A 17,310-nucleotide genomic window follows, 5' to 3' on the forward strand; every position below is an offset into this window, starting at 1 on the left:
TCCTGTTTCCTGCTACGAGCATCGAATCACGAAGCTGCTGCTTCGCTTTAATTTTCAGCCGGGAAATCGAACGAGCAGAAATAGTTGGAAATGTAAACCAAAAGTTTAATAAATTTCCCGCGGCTGTTGCCGACAACGGTAAACACGCGTTTCTACGAGCGTCGATGAGAGTTTACACGAGTGTAGCTTACAGAAACATGATCGATATCGAATGGACCTGTATTATGCGTGAAACGACGATTATTTACCGATACAATTTGTCCAAACGGAGAATAATCTACCAGAGGCAAAAAAAGAAAGAAGGAAAAGAGAAAAAGACATAAATGGAGCCTCAAAGAGATGCAAGCAAAGCTTTGTTCGTGCCGTTCTTCGTTTCTTGTTGTCAGACATTCTCTGCTCCGCTTTTTCTTCCGCTTTTGCAATTCTCTAGAAACTAGTTAGAGACTTTAATGACAGCGAAACGACTGGAAACTAATGAATAGCCGACGGAAAGGAAACGACGAAGGTTACGTAAAGTGAGAAACGTACGTGGAATCGCGTGACGAGTATAAAGATACAATATAGTCACTTTGAAGATGTTTGGAGAATTATGGAAATATGCGGAGCCCAGCGTTTTCGCGCAACCTAAAAGTTGCAAAGTTCTCGATCTTCCCCGGTGCTTGTACAATGAACCGTTGGTGTATTCGCGTGCAAGAGCTCAAGGTATTCTCAACTGTGGAATCAATCCCTTTATTCTGCGTTTATTCGTTCATTTTTTTTCTCCCTGTTCGTTCCATTCACCATTTCTGCCTTTACTGTTTTGTTACGATTCTATTTGAAAAGAAAGCTTTTAATCTTCTCTTAATGGTTTACGAATAGATTATTAACGGTGCTGTTATTCTTTCCTCGGATTGTAGGAAATATATCGAAGTTTTATTTTGTTAGACGAACCAGATAATAACCTTAATTAAACGAAAGGAACAAAATCGAGGAAAGAGAGGGGAGCAAGATAGGTGATCGAATTGGAATCGCCAGTTCGATTCATTCATCTATGTGTATTTAAATCTCCATTGAACGTTTTCGTTCTTTTCTAGCACTTTCTATTGATGCGTTTAATGGAACAATTGATATTCGTCGTCAAAGTATAAAATGTATTAAAAAGTAGAACAGCAGAGTGTTTCTACGATAGAAATTGGAGTGGGGAAATTGAACATACGATTTTGCAGCTGAGAATTATTTAAACGGAATTATTTCGTTAGCTGCTGCCTCTAGTTTCCAATTAGGGAATAGTTTGCTCGAATTGAATTTTCGTGGACTTAGAATCGGTAGCTCGTTCTTGTTCTTCGTGAAAATACACAGTCACGTAACGTGACGATACCGGGACACGAGTTACGTCTCGTGGTCGAGAGAATATTCTGAATTGTCTTACTTGCAGTCGGCTTTTTCCTCTCGGTGCAACAATTTCTCCTTCTGCGCTGCTAAGATACCTTTACGCGTCTCGTTCAAGACCAACCACGTATTATACGAGAAAGAATCGAACGTTCTGTTACGAGCAAAAAAAAAAAAAAATGATGTTTCCTTTTATCGATGGCAATTAATAACGGCGGAATGACGAACGAACGGTATTCACAGCGAATGTCGAAACCACGTAACCGTATCTGTTCAATTTCCGCCTCTTTATCCGCTCGCGTTCCCATTGTTCGATAATGGATGTATGAACAAGTCACGAGCCAAATAGTTGGAGAAAAGGAAGCGGGAAACTTCTGCCGAATTTTGTTTGCGCGATAACTAGCAAGTACGGAGGCTCGAGATCAAAAGAGAAGAGAATGGACGACGAGACTCGACGTGCTTGCATGGAACGAGTTCGGTAATCTGCGTCGGTCTTTGAGCTGCAAACGAGAAATCTACCTACATATGTATACAGTTTGCCGAGGTTCGCTCTTAGTATAACATGTCGTGCGTAAAACCTGTTGTTTTGCCCGATTAACTCGAACGTATCGCGGCAAAATCGTTTCCCGCTCCATCCTCATTGGATACCCGACTCAACTTGTTTCTACGAAGCGGTTGATTCATTCCTTCCACCAGCGACGTGTCGCCTAGACAGGAACTTCTCGACAGTTTGCTAAACACGTATTGTCTTCGTAATCCGAACGTCGATAGATAGTCGTATATCCTGTTAAATTTACTAATTTACCAATCGCTAACGATCGCAGCAATAAATTAACGCGCGACGGCTACGACAATTCAATCGTCCTTTAAAATTTGTAGGACTCGTCGTTTCGATCTGTTCTCAGAATCGATCTATTGTCTGACTTGTGAAAACAATTTGGATCTCGGCGCGAGCAGTAGAGTTTGGAGCGTTCGTTACTCGGTTCGATGGTCTAGGTATTGGTAGAGGAAGATGCGACTACCTGGTTAATATTGGAAATCAGGGAGGATCGAAGCCATGGCGGGACAGCAGCCGAGGTTACGTCGTGTACTAATCGAGTGGTCCACTGTACGAACCGCTCGTATTATCCACTGCCGAGTTCGACAGCTGACGGTGACGCACCTTGTTCCTGCTATCCTAGCTCGAAATTTTCGATCGAGTCTTCCGTCTAATATCCGTCTGCCCTATTTTCTAATAACTTGATTCGTTCTTGGCATCTGATGCGAAAAGCCTACTCGAGAAAGATCTTTACGGGATACCGTTTGGTGGGATACGTTTGCCCTGTAGGACGATTCTGGACACTTTAGTTTCGATGCAAAAGTGGCGTTCCGTGTTTTCCTGGCATTAGCGGACCAATTCGATACACAGGCGCCAGTAATTCGCCGTATTCGCTCTAATTAGAATTCGTGGGTGGCGCTTCAGGTTGGTTCGGTTAGCGTGTCGACCACGCGCTTAATATAGGCGTAGTTACTGCGAGTGATTACATCTGTCGATCCGCGAGAGGCGGTGGAACGTGGCGATACGCCTGGCAAATTTTTTCAAAGGAGCGCAAACGAGGATCGAAAGTAACAAGTTTGCAACGACCAACAGGTCGGACGAGTAAGAATGTACGTTCGTTGTTCGCATGATTTGTTACGAGAAACGATGGGATTAAGGAAAGATAAATAAAGGTATCAAAATGACAAAGGAAAGGTTGGTGGGATCACGCGATAGGAGGATCTCTTAATCGTAGAAACGTCCGACTTTTTCTCCTTCCGATAAAATCGTAACGATGTTGAAGGTAGTAAACGCGGGAATCGCGTGCTGGTGGAAAAGCCTAAATGGAAAGAGAACTGTGGTGGATGGAGAAGCGAAGGGGCATGGTAATGATATTTGTAGTCTGGTGGTCGCAGATTTGAATAATGGGCCCGCATAATGGATGGTGCGTCGAGTACATATTGCCTCTGGTCGCGTGAACCGCGTCGCACTGAACTCGGATAAAACGGATAAGGGCTGTGCCATTTTGAACAGACAATTCGATTCGTCGCTAATTTCGCTCATCTACGGTTCAGCGAACGCGCGCATTGCCTGTAGTTCGAATTCCCTTCAATTTACTTATCTATTTTTCCCTTTCGCGGTGAATACCAATTGCTCGTTACTTTTCGCTTGCTCGAAACACGCGCATGGTTTGTTCGTTCGAAACGTCGAGAATGTCTGGTTAAAATGAAATGAAAATTATACAGGAAGCAAGGATATACGCGGAAGCATTTTGACGATATATCTGTGGACATTCGTAGAATTAAGGTTGCCGCCATTTTTACGAGGTCGTAGTCTATGCGCCGTAAAATTTATCTCGCGCAGCAAATACCTCTTCTTTCGTACCGTTTCCATCTCGACCCATCTCACCGCGCGGGGCTCATACTTTTTTCGAAGTTAAACGAAACCTTATGCGCTGCTTCGGTTCTTTCCGACACTTTTATCGCGTTCATTGATAATCCCGCTTCTCGTCCCTTTCTATCCTTTATATGCGCCATACTTTTTTCGTTGCCACTCAAATATCCTCGATCAGGGAAAACGGCGGAAAAATGTCCGACTTCTCCCTATACACGCTATCTTGTCCGATCCATCGAGTTATCAGAACGACGATTTTCTTTTCGCCTGCTCGTCTTTACTTTATTTCCACGTTCGCGTGATTCTATTTCAAAAAGCAGGAAATTCCAGTGGAATCACTTTCTCACTTTTTGCCGCGTATTTTCTCGGCGCTACCCTCCGTCTTACGGCTCGTTGACTCATTCTACTTCCGCATCCTGTCGGCTCCGTTACACCTCGTTAGACTTAAAAACATCGACCTCGAAAGCAACGCCAGCTTTGCTAGCGTGATGCTCGTCGACAAGCATTCACCTACGGACCAAGTACGTGCTTGCGAATCCATTTATGAAAAGTACATCATCGTACATGAAAAGTACATCGTTATCGTATTATCGTTCGACCCTGAAAATTTCTCTGTTGTTTGAATAATTCTTCCGTAATTGTAATCGTGGCGCGGGGCAGTTACAGGAGAAACCCACTCGTCGGAGTTTGCGTACGTTGCGGATATTCATTGTGCGACTCTGTAATCAGGCTTGGAAGTTGGAGTCAAAGAGAAGCGCGGATCTCGGATAGAGGAAATTCATGGTGAGGGATTAGGTAATTTCTGTCGTGAAAGTGGGACGCATACAGACACCCCGGCCAACATAATAGAGCCATTGATAGAGATTGGTTAGCGCGTGAGCTATGTCGGCCAAACGGCTCATTTCCTTATGGGCTTTAGTCTCAGATGTTCCTGCGATGTGCAATCTGATACGAGATGGCGGGCGATTGCGAGTAATTTATTACGCATTAGGGAGACAACTCAATGACGATTGAATGCTCGCTGTGCATTCCTCTCTATCTACTTCCTATCTAATTCGCGCGTAATTCACACGAGCTTGCAATCTGACCGCAGATTCGATTTGCCATCGCAGTAATCCTACGAGATATATGAAACATTATTTTTTCCCGGAGCAAGAACGATGGCCTAAATCCAGACGGTAATATTCGTCTGCCGCTCATGAATTTAGAGATATATTTATACGCGCGATCAATTGAAGCATCGCTGCAGCCCATTCGAACTCGGGTCGAGTTTAAAATGGAGCCTCGCTATCAAATATTGAAAAAATTGATGTCCGAATCTTCGTTTAGATCGCGCCGCCTGTTCCTGCTGTATCCTGCGCCACCGCGTTCCTCTTCGTACCGTATGAGGAATGTCGTGATATTAAATCAAGCTTAAATAGGGATTTACTGTGGATTATTAAATTTCGGGTTAATTGGCCAAGACCGAGGAACGTAATTAAATTCACGGTAGTCTTCTAAGGATTGCCTTCTGGTGGAACGCGATGATGTAAACGGAGAATTGGCCAGCAATGGAAACGCGGAAACGCCAAACAAAATCTGAAATTGTAATAATGCTGGAGAATGTTTCATCCAGAGTAGGAGATTTACCTAGTATCGTTATGCTGGTGTTGATCTCGGGGAGAAATTACCCGCAAAACATCGTTTCCTTGGATAATGCAAGTAATTGGGTGAGAATATAATGGCATACGAAACGAAGCTGTGTCCGTGTTTACCACTCAATATACTGCTACAACGGCAAAGAGAAGGACGATTCAGGATCTGATTCATCTAAGAATATTCCAGTAAATGTTACACGCCGATCTTCCGGAAACTTTTCGCCTAGATAGACCACCGAGCGCCAGTCGATCCGTCTTTTTCTTATTCATAGTCACGACACGCGTTGTGATCACTTAGATCGTTAACGTAATGTTATATGCTCGTATAGTAACACACTTTCCATTTCTTATTCTTTATTCGTAACTCTTATCTGCTTACAAAATGCCACAGATATTTCCCGTGACGCTGTAATAAGTTCCTCTTCTTCCATTTAGTTTACGCAACAAATTTGCTCTTTTATAAAACAAACAAGATCTTCTTTCGCGTGAAATTGTAAATGTTACACGGATTTCCAATTTTAAATAAGCAAATATTCTGTAAATTTCGTTTTAGCGAGAATCCGCGTGGGAGCTCGATCCGAATGATATTAGAAGGAAGCGGGATTGCCAGTAACCAAGGTTCCGAGAAACTTTTTCTTCCTTCTGTCGTTCCCTTTCCTGCTTCCTTCCTTTCTTCCTTCCTTCCTTCCTTGCTTCCTTCTGGTTTTCTATTTTCAATTGCTCGACAATTACTTATACTTCGTCAAGTATGACGTTTCGGCTTTCGATCGTTGCTCGGTTCTTTCCTCTTTGTTCCTCAACACGAAATAATCTTTCGAGTATTGATTTCGAACTAAGTTATTTCTTGAAGAGGAAATTTTTAGAAAAGGGAACAGCAACGAATACCACTGGAAATCTTATTTTACGAACGCGTAAGGACATTCACTTATTTCTCTATCTTTTCCCCCCTCTTTCGATCTCCTTTATTGTTCACTTCGATCTTTTGTGGTCGATAAAGGAAAAACGATCGTCGATGTAACGTACGTTGTATATAACGTTGAAAATATCCACCGTAAATTGATGCAGACGCGTAGCCCCGTTTTTCTGCATCTTTTTTTTTTATCGGCATTTTCATTCATTCTTTCAAACAGTAATCAGCAAGCTTTTACGTATTCTTCCTGTTTCTCTATTCCTTTGTATTGTAGTTGCTATCGACACTGGAATAGAATCGATCCGGTGGTTCTGCGTGTCGGAGATGTAAGATACTTGTACGTGCATACGTATATAAATACGTATCCCACATGTATAAATAGCTTTCTTGGTAATTTATATACGAACTGGTTACTGCGGGAAAAATCGAAATATACGTAATATGTTTATCCGAAGCCGGCGCGATGAATATTTCTTCGCTGTTCGAAGGAAACTTTTTCTCATTTTCCGAATAATATGTTTACGCTGTGATCAAAGCGCGGGTGTTTTCTGGTTTAGCGGTTTGCGTTTCGATTATTCCAGCTTGCACGATCTGCTCGATCGTGGTGTATAAAAGAAAATTATCACCATACTTTGAACTATTTGCATACAATTTGCATCGGTACCGGTCGTGGTTTGAAAGTTACTCAAAGGTGGGTAAATGAATGAAACGATCACCATACTTTGAATTATTTGCGTACAATACCGGTCGTGGTTTGAAAGTTACTCAAAGCTTGGGAAGCTGGGGAAATGAATGAGAGTACGCTAGAACCATGAAACGCGAATTATGGAAATATTGCACATATGAGACACAGCCGAGCGACGAGGAATCTTCGTTTTGCCGTTTCAATATCTACATCAATGTATGACATCGGTAGAAAGTAACTTCTCTTTGTAAATAGATGTAACAACTTTCGAGACTGTGAATGTTTTATCATGCAAATCTTTGTTAATCTATTCTTCCGGAAAATAAAACTTCCCGCTGAAACAGAGTGCGTTATATATCAGATAAAATTTCCCTATATCCGTTTGAACACTCATCTCCTTTCGGTTAACTCTATCCGCGGTCTACGCGTAACCATCGATTTGTCGTTATCCTTTTCCGATCGCATAACCCGGGCAATATGCCGAGAAAAGAGGGTCCTGAGCTTCCTCGGATTTTAAACGCGTTCATGCTCTTAAAGTATAGTATTTTAACCTTGTTCAGTCGTTCGTCCTCATCTAACATTTGCGCCAGTCATTTCGACTCCACGCTTCAGACACCACGAGAGACCGTTTCAAACGGTGCAACATAAATTTCTCTGACACGCTGCTTACAAACTTGGTCAACCAATGTCTCCTACCGACCGTATCTACTCTAATATTATCCGAGCACTAAATATCACGAGCTTGGAACAGAGGAGGACTGCCACTAATTTCATTTACTTCCATAAAATACTTAATGGTATTGTGTGTTTACTGCCCTCCAACGATTCTTGTTGATACTAACGTCCATACAACTAAGACGATCGTCAGACATCCCCCTACGTTTTCACCTCGATCTTATTCCTCCCGGTTTGAGTACACCGATCTCGTCACCAGATTATCTAACCTAGCGATCAGGTTCATGGACACCTTAAATTTCTTAAGCAATCCAGTGTTTGAATTTTGAATAATCATTTTTCCTATTTCTGCACCCTTTGCATTAACATTTTATACGCATCGTCCGTGTATCGGTATCGTAGCACTGAAAGATATTAGTTTGCGGAAATGTTTCGTGCAGTTCACGGCTGAAAGGCTTTATAATCGTCTATTAAGCCTAATCTATAAATTTCTCTCAATTTGTTGCTATCCAAAAAATAGTATTCCACCTGTAGGTATAAAAGATATTTTTTTTTGCAAGTCGATCGTAATGTACAATTCATTTACGTATTACCAGGAAATTTCTGTATTATCATCGACCTTGTACTTCTTTATTACGTCACAATGAAATTTTCCATCCTCCTCATTGTCGACGATGATTCTCGTGCAATTGGAACGAAGTCCCGTTAATAGCAGTATGAAATATGAAATCCATCGAACGGAGGATGTGCACATGGCAATTCGATTTAACGATGTAGTAGTATAGGCTGGATGTAGCAACATTCTCGACGACAAATGAGACAATTCTGCCACTCTTGGCAAACAGGTTGATCCTGATGTACCGATTAATAGAGCTACTTCTTTTGGATTTTCGATATTATTGCAACGGAACTCTTTGATCTCGGACGCCATTTGCGCCGACTGAATTTCATTAAGAGACATTTCAGTGGGAATTCTATCTTCAAAAACGACTCCTTGTATATCCATGTTCAATTCATTTCGACTACTATTAAAATTCTGCATGTCATAGGCGTCCAAAGGTACCTTTGGCGTTACCATTGATAGAAAATTATTGAAAACACCTGCAAAATATTGGATTTTGATTACGCGTTTTTTTAAAAGAATCTCTACATCGTTTTCCTGCAGTTGCTTCTATCTGAAATATCAATTGGTAGATGACATTTGTTAGATGATCTACGAAAGGCATGAAAAGCATTATACTTGTCCAACGAAGTCCTGTTTACTCTTGAATATTTCAAGAATTATTTCTCCCGCATTTACACAGCTTTCAGGGGACACTATTTCTTTGCCAATAAGTATGTTATCCTTAATCTCGATTTGTGCTTCCTTCCGCACAACGGACGAAATAGGATGAGAAATTTTGGACCTTTGATTTTTTTTTTGACATTTCTCATACCTGCTGGTCGTCATCGATTCTCATTGCCTTTGTATCAATCATTTCAAGCTATTTCTTCCTACGTATCGATGTCTTAGAAATTTGGAACAGTCGCGCGTTATTTACTTACCAGCCACACTGTCCTCGACATTAATCGCTCAAAAACGAGACTGATCACAGCAATATATGGTCCTTCTAAAGCTGTAAGATAACATCTACTTTTAACCAAATGTAATAAATGTTTGTATCGTAATCTAAAACAGTGATGAACATGATGAACTTCTTCGGTACACCAAGAAAGATATTTCTACATGTACATATAAATATCGTTGTATGTACAATTTGGTGCAAGTATTGTAAGTAAATACGTGTATGATGGATCGGCAACGATTAGAGGGACGCGTAATACGAAAGAGCGGGATAAGCGAAAAGTGGAAGTGGCGAGTAAGATTGCGGGATAATAATGGCGTAGATAAATATTGATCGGAAGTAACGGGCAGTTGTGAAACTCGTTCGTCTGATTGCTCGGTTTTAACCGGAGCAAACGTGTAAATCTGATGCGAAATCCATTTTTCCAGATTGATGCAATGCAAATCTACGGAAAGACAGAGGACCACTCGCAGCCGTTACACGAAAAAAGCTCGATCGCGTAACGCTCGTACCGTAATATTTTTTCCTACGCTCGTAAAATATCACTGCCACGGTATCTTTTATCTCGAAGGGATGGCATCGTTTGAATCTGGCTCTCCGGATTTAACGATTATTTCCTTCTCGGCGATTTTCTGCCAAAGGATACGCACGAGAAATGTAAAACGTAACGAAATTGACCGTAAATCTTTCGAGTTTCATATTCCGCGGATTGAGGAAGAAACGATCTCTTCGGGCGATTAAAACGTTTTCAAGTACCTACGCAAGTACGTAAGATTTAATATAATGCGCGTTATCTTTGATTTTTGTTATTGGAGAAACATCGTTACGCGATATATAGCGCCTTTATCAGTGATCTCTCGACGTCGACTCATTTGCCGCTTGACGACTTTTTATCAAGACTCTCAATCAAATTTAAAATTCGTCGCTAAGACGCTTAGCTGGCTGTGTCATGAATTTCCAACACGGTCGTAAAGAACAAGTTTCAGGAGGAAAGCTTCTAGCAAGTTAGACGTGACTCTTGTTGGCAGCGACATTGTGAGATTTCATATTTCTCACACTCGCGAGTGCACACTCGTTTCTTGGATCTCTTATCTTCTCCAGATTCTTATCCTTTTGCCGTACTTGTCACGTTTCGTTTTCCTCTCACTTTTTGTAGTTTCACGTCGTTTGACAATCGTTCTTAGTAATTTTGCCAAGCGTATGATTTAAGCGCAAAAGCGTTATATTTGTAAATATATAAAGGTACGCGATAACATCAATTATTTCGAGCTTGCACCGAATATTAAAAGCTTCATTAGGAGAAAATTTCCGCGTATCTGCTCTCGTTATTGATTCATATTCCAGGTATGATGGAAGTCCATTAGAGGATTCGGAAAATTCCATGTAATATATTCCCTCCGGGCGATTTGAGTTTGCTCGTGCGTGGCATAGATGAGATTGCGATTTATGTATTCCTGATCGTAAAAATGTAGCTGTCGTCGTATATACGATGCATATATGTACGTATACTTGCGTCTGTCACCGCGGTCTCGGAGAAACTCGTAAATCGATCAGCAAAAAAATTCATTAAAAGCGATTCGAACTCGATCGAACCCACGTTCGCCTGTAGCTACGACTTTTTCTCCCCTCCTAAAACCTATATAAAATTGGAAACTTTATTAACAATCGTTGATTTTAATAGTCGATTCGTCGCAACTTCCTACGCTTATACTCTGGCCTCAAACCGCGAACAAGTTATCGATGGTTTTGACAGCATTATGTGAAACGTCCAACACTACCATTCAAACGGTTCAACTTGCGAACTTTATGTCCGAGAAAGTTAGCCAACCGTAAAATATAGGTAATAGTTTATTGTTATTAAACGTTGTCGATGCTTTTGTCAGTTTGCGGATGGGTTTCGTCCAAATAGATAGTTGCCGATAGTTTGCGATTCCCATAAGTACGGTAAACTGCATGGTATACATAAATTAATATAGCGATTAGTCGTGCTAGTATATTTAGGTTGAGAAGATAATATCGCAGAAACGACATACACGCTAATAGACTATCGATCTTCATAACTTACCGATGAATATCGAGAATATCAGAGTTGTCGTTAAATCTCTGGGTCACAGGCATTTCAAACGCGAACCTGGCTAATCGAATCATGTTGGACGACTCCTCTGAGTTCTAACTAATTTATGAATGCGGTAACCTAACACAAGATCGCACTATGTGCCAGAAGGTTTCCACTGTTCCAGCTTTTCCTAAGTCTCTCCAACTTTCTCTTGACATCGACATCCATGCTGTTTGTCGTCTTTTTACCTTTTCACCTTCCCGTTTCTCGTATTTTTCCGCGAATCTCTAAACACGCATTTCCTTATTTCTCACTCAATATACTTAGCATTACTCGTACTACTTTAATACTTGGTACGATACGATGGTAAATGTTGATAATTCGAATGCACAGCTGCAAGGAATAATAGGATACGAGGTAATCAGGATAATATCGAGCATGGTACTCGAAGATTTAGAGCGGGCGAGCTCGAGCCAAGTTAGTATGCCGAAACGCGGCATTCAACGACTCAAAATAGTCTCCATCTGTGTAATCCTGCTTCGCAGAGCAAAGCTTTCGATATTAAATTAGCAAGCGTAGGAAATACATTCAGCTGGAAGTACGATCGATCGATAGCGCGACAATGATTTCATTTCCGCAATTAAACGTTCGATGCGTTACGTGCGAGTTAATGGATCAACAAGATTTGTCGTTTCGATTTTTATTCACGGCACGTCCTCATCGCGAACGAAACTCGAAGAAGACACGCAGACCGAAAATAAGATAAGCTTCTTAAAGGCTTTCCACGGTCGTCAAATAATAAAATTCCTCCTCTAAAGTTTGGAAATTTTTGGAGGCTTCGACGATTGGTCGGCAATTCGTAGAGAAATTGGCTTCTGCTATAGATCGAAGCTCAAATTGAATTCGGGTATTCAAGCGAAAAGTATTCGCGTTATGAAAATAAGGAAAGCTCGTAAGGATGACACCGGTTTCCTCTCGACTGCAAATCCTTCGGGAAATCTAGGATTTCTCCAACACACAGCTGTGCCCTCCGTGATCGTTGCCCTGCACCAAGTATCAAGGACAGCTCGTTGACCGTGGAATTGCTTGCCTGCGTGCCCGATGCGCTTACGTGCCTCCTAATTACTTGCCCTCTATAGCCTTCGGCTATTCTCCCGCCCTGCCAACCTATTCCTCTTTATCGTTCAACGGAGAAACCCTCTAATTGAATTTGCCTCTCACCATAGAAAATTACTGCTTATCCCTCCTTACGCGTACAACAATATTATATTCGAATTTGTAAAGCTGAAAATTCGGAAAATCGGATGATAGGAATATTAGAATTTAAAAATTTGTAAGCGAACCCGAAAATTTGCATATTCAAATGTTTTCGCTCGAAAATCCGTATCGAAGTCTTCGTTAGCGTTAAATATTTCGTGACAATCATGCTGTTACCTACCTTAGAAGGCACGAAAGGTACGATATCGAAAATTAGACGTTCTATCGGTAACCAATAAAGAAGAGACAAATATTTGGACGAGTGTTATACACAAAACATTGGAAAGTGGTCGAGGATCACGTTTGTATGATCAAGTAATTTCGCGTTTGTCGGCAAGTGGTTTCCGAAATGAGCGAAAACGCGTAGCCGAGGTCATTTGGCTAGCTCAATTTCGCTAAGTAAAAGGATCTAGCGAGAACGAGTAACAACGTTCGCCTCTGACCCCGAATCTTCTCGTTTTCTTCTACTTCGTCTCGGAGATAGTCGAGAGGTCGAATATACGAGCATTCGAGCGAGAGTCTAGACGCTAGACCGTTGCCTTCATCACCCTCTGTTTCATCTTCCGACCGGATGGCTTGGTCCGCCATTAATTTTCGTAAACCCAGCATCCCGTGACTGCAATAAAGTGCAAATTTCTCGATTCGCGATGAATCGCCGTTAACGTAAATTAGAAATAGTACGAATACGACGATATCTTATCTTTAATTTTCTCCTCCTTTCTATAACGAATCGAGGACTGACGATAAAAAGTAGACGTTTGATTGGAAACTAAATGTGTTATTTTCGAATTATCTACGCTTAGAAGATGAAACGGTAGCTTCGCGTTGTTCTTGTAATTGTAATTGCCCGAATATCGAGTGAAGCTTAGGAGAGCGTGTTGAGAGGACGAGGAAAGGAAAGAACGCCGGAAACAGCGCTGTACGTAGAACAATTTGACCTAAGAGCTTTCAAATTGAAGTTAGGATCTGGCACGCGTGTTTCACTATTTTCCCCTCGGATTCCATTTGTCCGTATAGCTGTGGAACTATCATTCCGCCCGGCGAATTCATCGGTTTGCGAAAGGAACTGTTTAATTGCTAGCAGCAATTAGAGGTTCATGCTAGCCTATCGAAGAGTCGTACGTCGTTGAGATAATTTCTCTGTGGGCGAGCAATCAGCTTTACGCAAGCAACTATAATTCGATCGTTTCCCTGATTACACAGTCGAGTCGCGCAGTTCTCGTTGCGACCTCTTACTTCGCCCTTTGAACTCGCTTAATCGGGTGCTTGAAAGCAACGAGTAGAAAAAATTCGCAAAAATTTACAAAATTAAAGACACAGAGAAAAAGACGCAAGAAACACCAAAATTGCAATTTTATCGTCGCTTATACATCTACTTGACTAAGCTGTTCCTAAAATTCGGCCATATTCCGCAGAGCGTGAGTAGATGTAAGACGAGAAGATTAGTTTGCAAAGAGAAGGGTTGATACGACCAATAAAGCAACGAAGAATTCTGTACATCGGAAAAAACCAGCAAATTTTGCACCAAGCTCGTTAAACGTTGTCGTAGAATGACATAATGTACGGAAATCTCAATCTGGATCAAGGAGCGTATAAAAAATATATGTACATCAATGAGAAGAAAAGAAAGAAGAGTACGATAAGGGATAAAGATAGGAAGCGGAGACGAGTCGACAGAGACCATAAAGCAGACTACGCTGCTGACTTTACGGATTCGATTATTCGCACCTACTGCCTGAGCAGCAGTTCTCTTGACCCAGCATAGACGATCACCGTGAGCAAAGCGGCAAACGAGAGACAAAGGAGTTTCGTGCTACCAGGCATAATTTAAATTTATAGTAGATGGATGGGACAATCCAGCGAGTAGAGTTCGGCCCATAGGTACCTTAAACACGAATGCGTAGAAATTTTGCTCTTTGGTCTTCGCTTACTCTCGAATTTTCGCTCGAATTTTCGGTTATGGATAAGCCTTTGTTTATGCGGACCAACCTAGACGACTATAGCGCGTAAACTATATCGATCGACGCGGCCTATGCCGATCGTCCACAATTTACGGTCTACGGTCTACGGTCTATGGTCTACGGTAGCCTACAGAAACGAGCACGATGAGAAGAGATTTTTCTTAACGTGGAACGCTTCATCTTCATAGTTTTGTTTCCTTTCCCCGTTTCTTCTTCCTCTTCTTCTTCGTTTTCCTTTTCTCACAGAGGTGGGAAGAACGTCTGGAACGGAAGTTGAAACGGCTGCACGGAAAAATGGCGCCTTGCGACGGAAATTGGTACTTGCACCCTTTAATTTTAAGCTGATCGAAGAGATCGAGTCGCTCAACTATAAGGACCCGTTCGACTTGCAATCGTAACAACGTCTGCGAAAGGCGACGCTACATCGTTGGTTCCAAGGAAACGAAGAAAATAAGAGGTCCGAAGTCGTCGGGGAAAGTAACTTTCTAAAGTTTATATATCGATTTCTCAGTCGTAAAACGTAGAGAAGAAAAAATGACGAGAGATTGGCCAATCATGGAGACGAGATAGCAGAGGAACGAAACAAGAGCGTTTTGCGTGACCTAGCGTAGAGCAGCGAGTTTTCAAGAGAGCTGTCTTCCAGACAGCCACGGTCCATTCATGGACACAGACGGATTAGCATAGGAATTACCCCCGCTCGGGCGATAGGTAAAGCCCAAGCAAAACCTTCAAAGCCAAGACGAAGGTTGTTCGACGCCCGAGGAGAGCAAATGTATTTCTAGAGAGAGGAAATTGGCACACGGTGGCCAACTATCGCGAGCTACGGATCAGCTCCATATTATTCCAATTGTAAGAGTCGATCTCTCGCCTCTGACATACCGAGAGATCGAGCAAGCTTGATAGGCGAGTCAAGCCTTGCCGAACGTACTTTCGTTGGCAAGCTTCGAAATTTTTCGCTAAGGAATTGTTCGAAGAAACGGTCGGGCAGAAATCAAAGTTCGCCTTTACGTATCGCTTGGCCGACCATCGACGGAATGAAAGGAAACTCAGTTGCTGCGTTCGTTCGAAGCGAAAAGTAACTCGACTCCCTCTTCACGACGCATCGATTCGACGTTAATATCGAGTGTGCCTCTATCGCCGAACACGGAAAATTCACAGGTATAAAAAGAGGAGAGGTCTGTGAAAATGGACGCAACGAGAATGGAATACGTAGCCGGAGCATCTGTCTTCAACAAAGATAATATCACGCGAAACCACGTCTCGAAGAACGCATAAACGTTAAGTCAAGTCGCAAGGATAAATTTTATTGGATCGAGCGATCGATCGTCGTTTCACGATCGAGGAAATCCAGCAGAGGAGATCCGCTGCGAGATTTGAAATGACAGCGGTAGAAAGAACGTGCATTTAACCGAGGCGAGAACAACGAAAAAGAGAGAGATGGAAAGAAATCACGGAAGAAGCGAGTGAAGAAGAAACGCCGAGGAATATTAACGTCGAAGTAGCGGCACGTTAATATTCCTGCCTTATATCGAATCCAGTAAGATAAAGTAAAAAAGTTTTATCCGAGGGAATGCAAGTGACGCTGTTTCCGCTTCTCCGACTCGCTTTGCTTTATTGGGGATCCTTCCAACGACCAGGGAATTGAATTAACTGCATCTCCGCGGTAATACGTTAATTAACATCGCCGTGAGAAACGCGGAACGTCTGAGTTTCAACGAGAGAATTCGACTACTTTACCGCTCGGTCCGGTTGACGCGTTTTTAAGGTTGGTAGTTTTAAAAATTTCATTTCGTTCCATCGATAGTTCCTGCTACTTCCAGAGCCGTTCCAATGTACTTACTTCTGCCACAATAAAAAAGAAGTTTCACTCTTGGCGGCACGCGATCGAAATCGAAATTCGCCTTCGGCTCGAGTTAGGTACATACATAGCTCGCGTTAGACACAAATGCGATTTCCGTTTGATACTTTCTCGAATCAGTTGGCTCTCGAGATCAATAATAAACGTTATTAACGGATGAGTTTCCTCTTTACAATATAGTAAAATAATACAAGCACAACAGGATGAATAGTCAGAGTCCCAAGCATACTGTATAAAGTTTCACAAAATTTTACGCAAACAGGATTATACGGCATCACGATCATATCAGTTTCGCACAGAAGGCAATTTCACATTGGTTCGCGAATACAATCTTCTTATAATTCAACGCAAATTTTGTTGATGATATTATTATTACCGAATCTCGATTTACGAATGGGTAGGTAGGATAAGCCGATAAGCAAACATCAGACTTGAAGGTTGTATATTGTCAGATCATCCGCACAGGGTAAAAAGCTACTATTCGTAATAGCATTACTTATGTTATTAACGAACACCATGAGAGGTAATGGTACCAGATGAGAACCCTAACCAGAACCTAACCCAGGTACTCCAGACCCGACACAAACGCCGGGGGCCAAGTAACCGTGCACCTTTACAGATTGAATACACCCGTATATAACTTTCAATAAATTTAAGTAGGATTCCCGAGAAGCCCATCGTTGCAAGCTTCTTTACCAGTAGCTAATGAACGACGAGTGAACTTCACCAAATTTCTTCGTGAAGTCGATATAGACAACATCGATCTCCTTATTTCTATCAAGTATGGCTGCTATGAAATTAGAAAATGCCGCAAAGTTCGTAGAACAGTAAAACGCTCAGATATAAACCCGCGTTGCTCTATAGCTATATATCGAGAGGCGTGTCGAGCTAATTTCCTGGTGATGATCTGATGACTGAAAGATCTTAG

The 17,310-nt window shown here is 41.9% G+C and overlaps 1 protein-coding gene across 1 annotated transcript; it reads right to left on the reverse strand.

Annotated features, from left to right (window-relative positions):
- Positions 1-8,274: 8,274 nt before the first annotated feature.
- Positions 8,275-11,398, reverse strand: LOC117231109. Its single transcript, XM_033489206.1, has 4 exons — positions 11,316-11,398; positions 9,231-9,354; positions 8,949-9,051; positions 8,275-8,786 (listed from the first exon to the last, which is right to left on the reverse strand). Exons 1-4 carry the CDS (start codon positions 11,396-11,398, stop codon positions 8,275-8,277), a joined length of 822 nt encoding a protein of 273 aa, XP_033345097.1.
- Positions 11,399-17,310: the final 5,912 nt, after the last annotated feature.

The sequence above is a fragment of the Bombus vosnesenskii genome, unplaced genomic scaffold (assembly GCF_011952255.1).
Source record: "Bombus vosnesenskii isolate JDL3184/JDL3185 unplaced genomic scaffold, Bvos_JDL3184-5_v1.1 scf7180000013270, whole genome shotgun sequence".
Taxonomy (NCBI): domain Eukaryota; kingdom Metazoa; phylum Arthropoda; class Insecta; order Hymenoptera; family Apidae; genus Bombus; species Bombus vosnesenskii.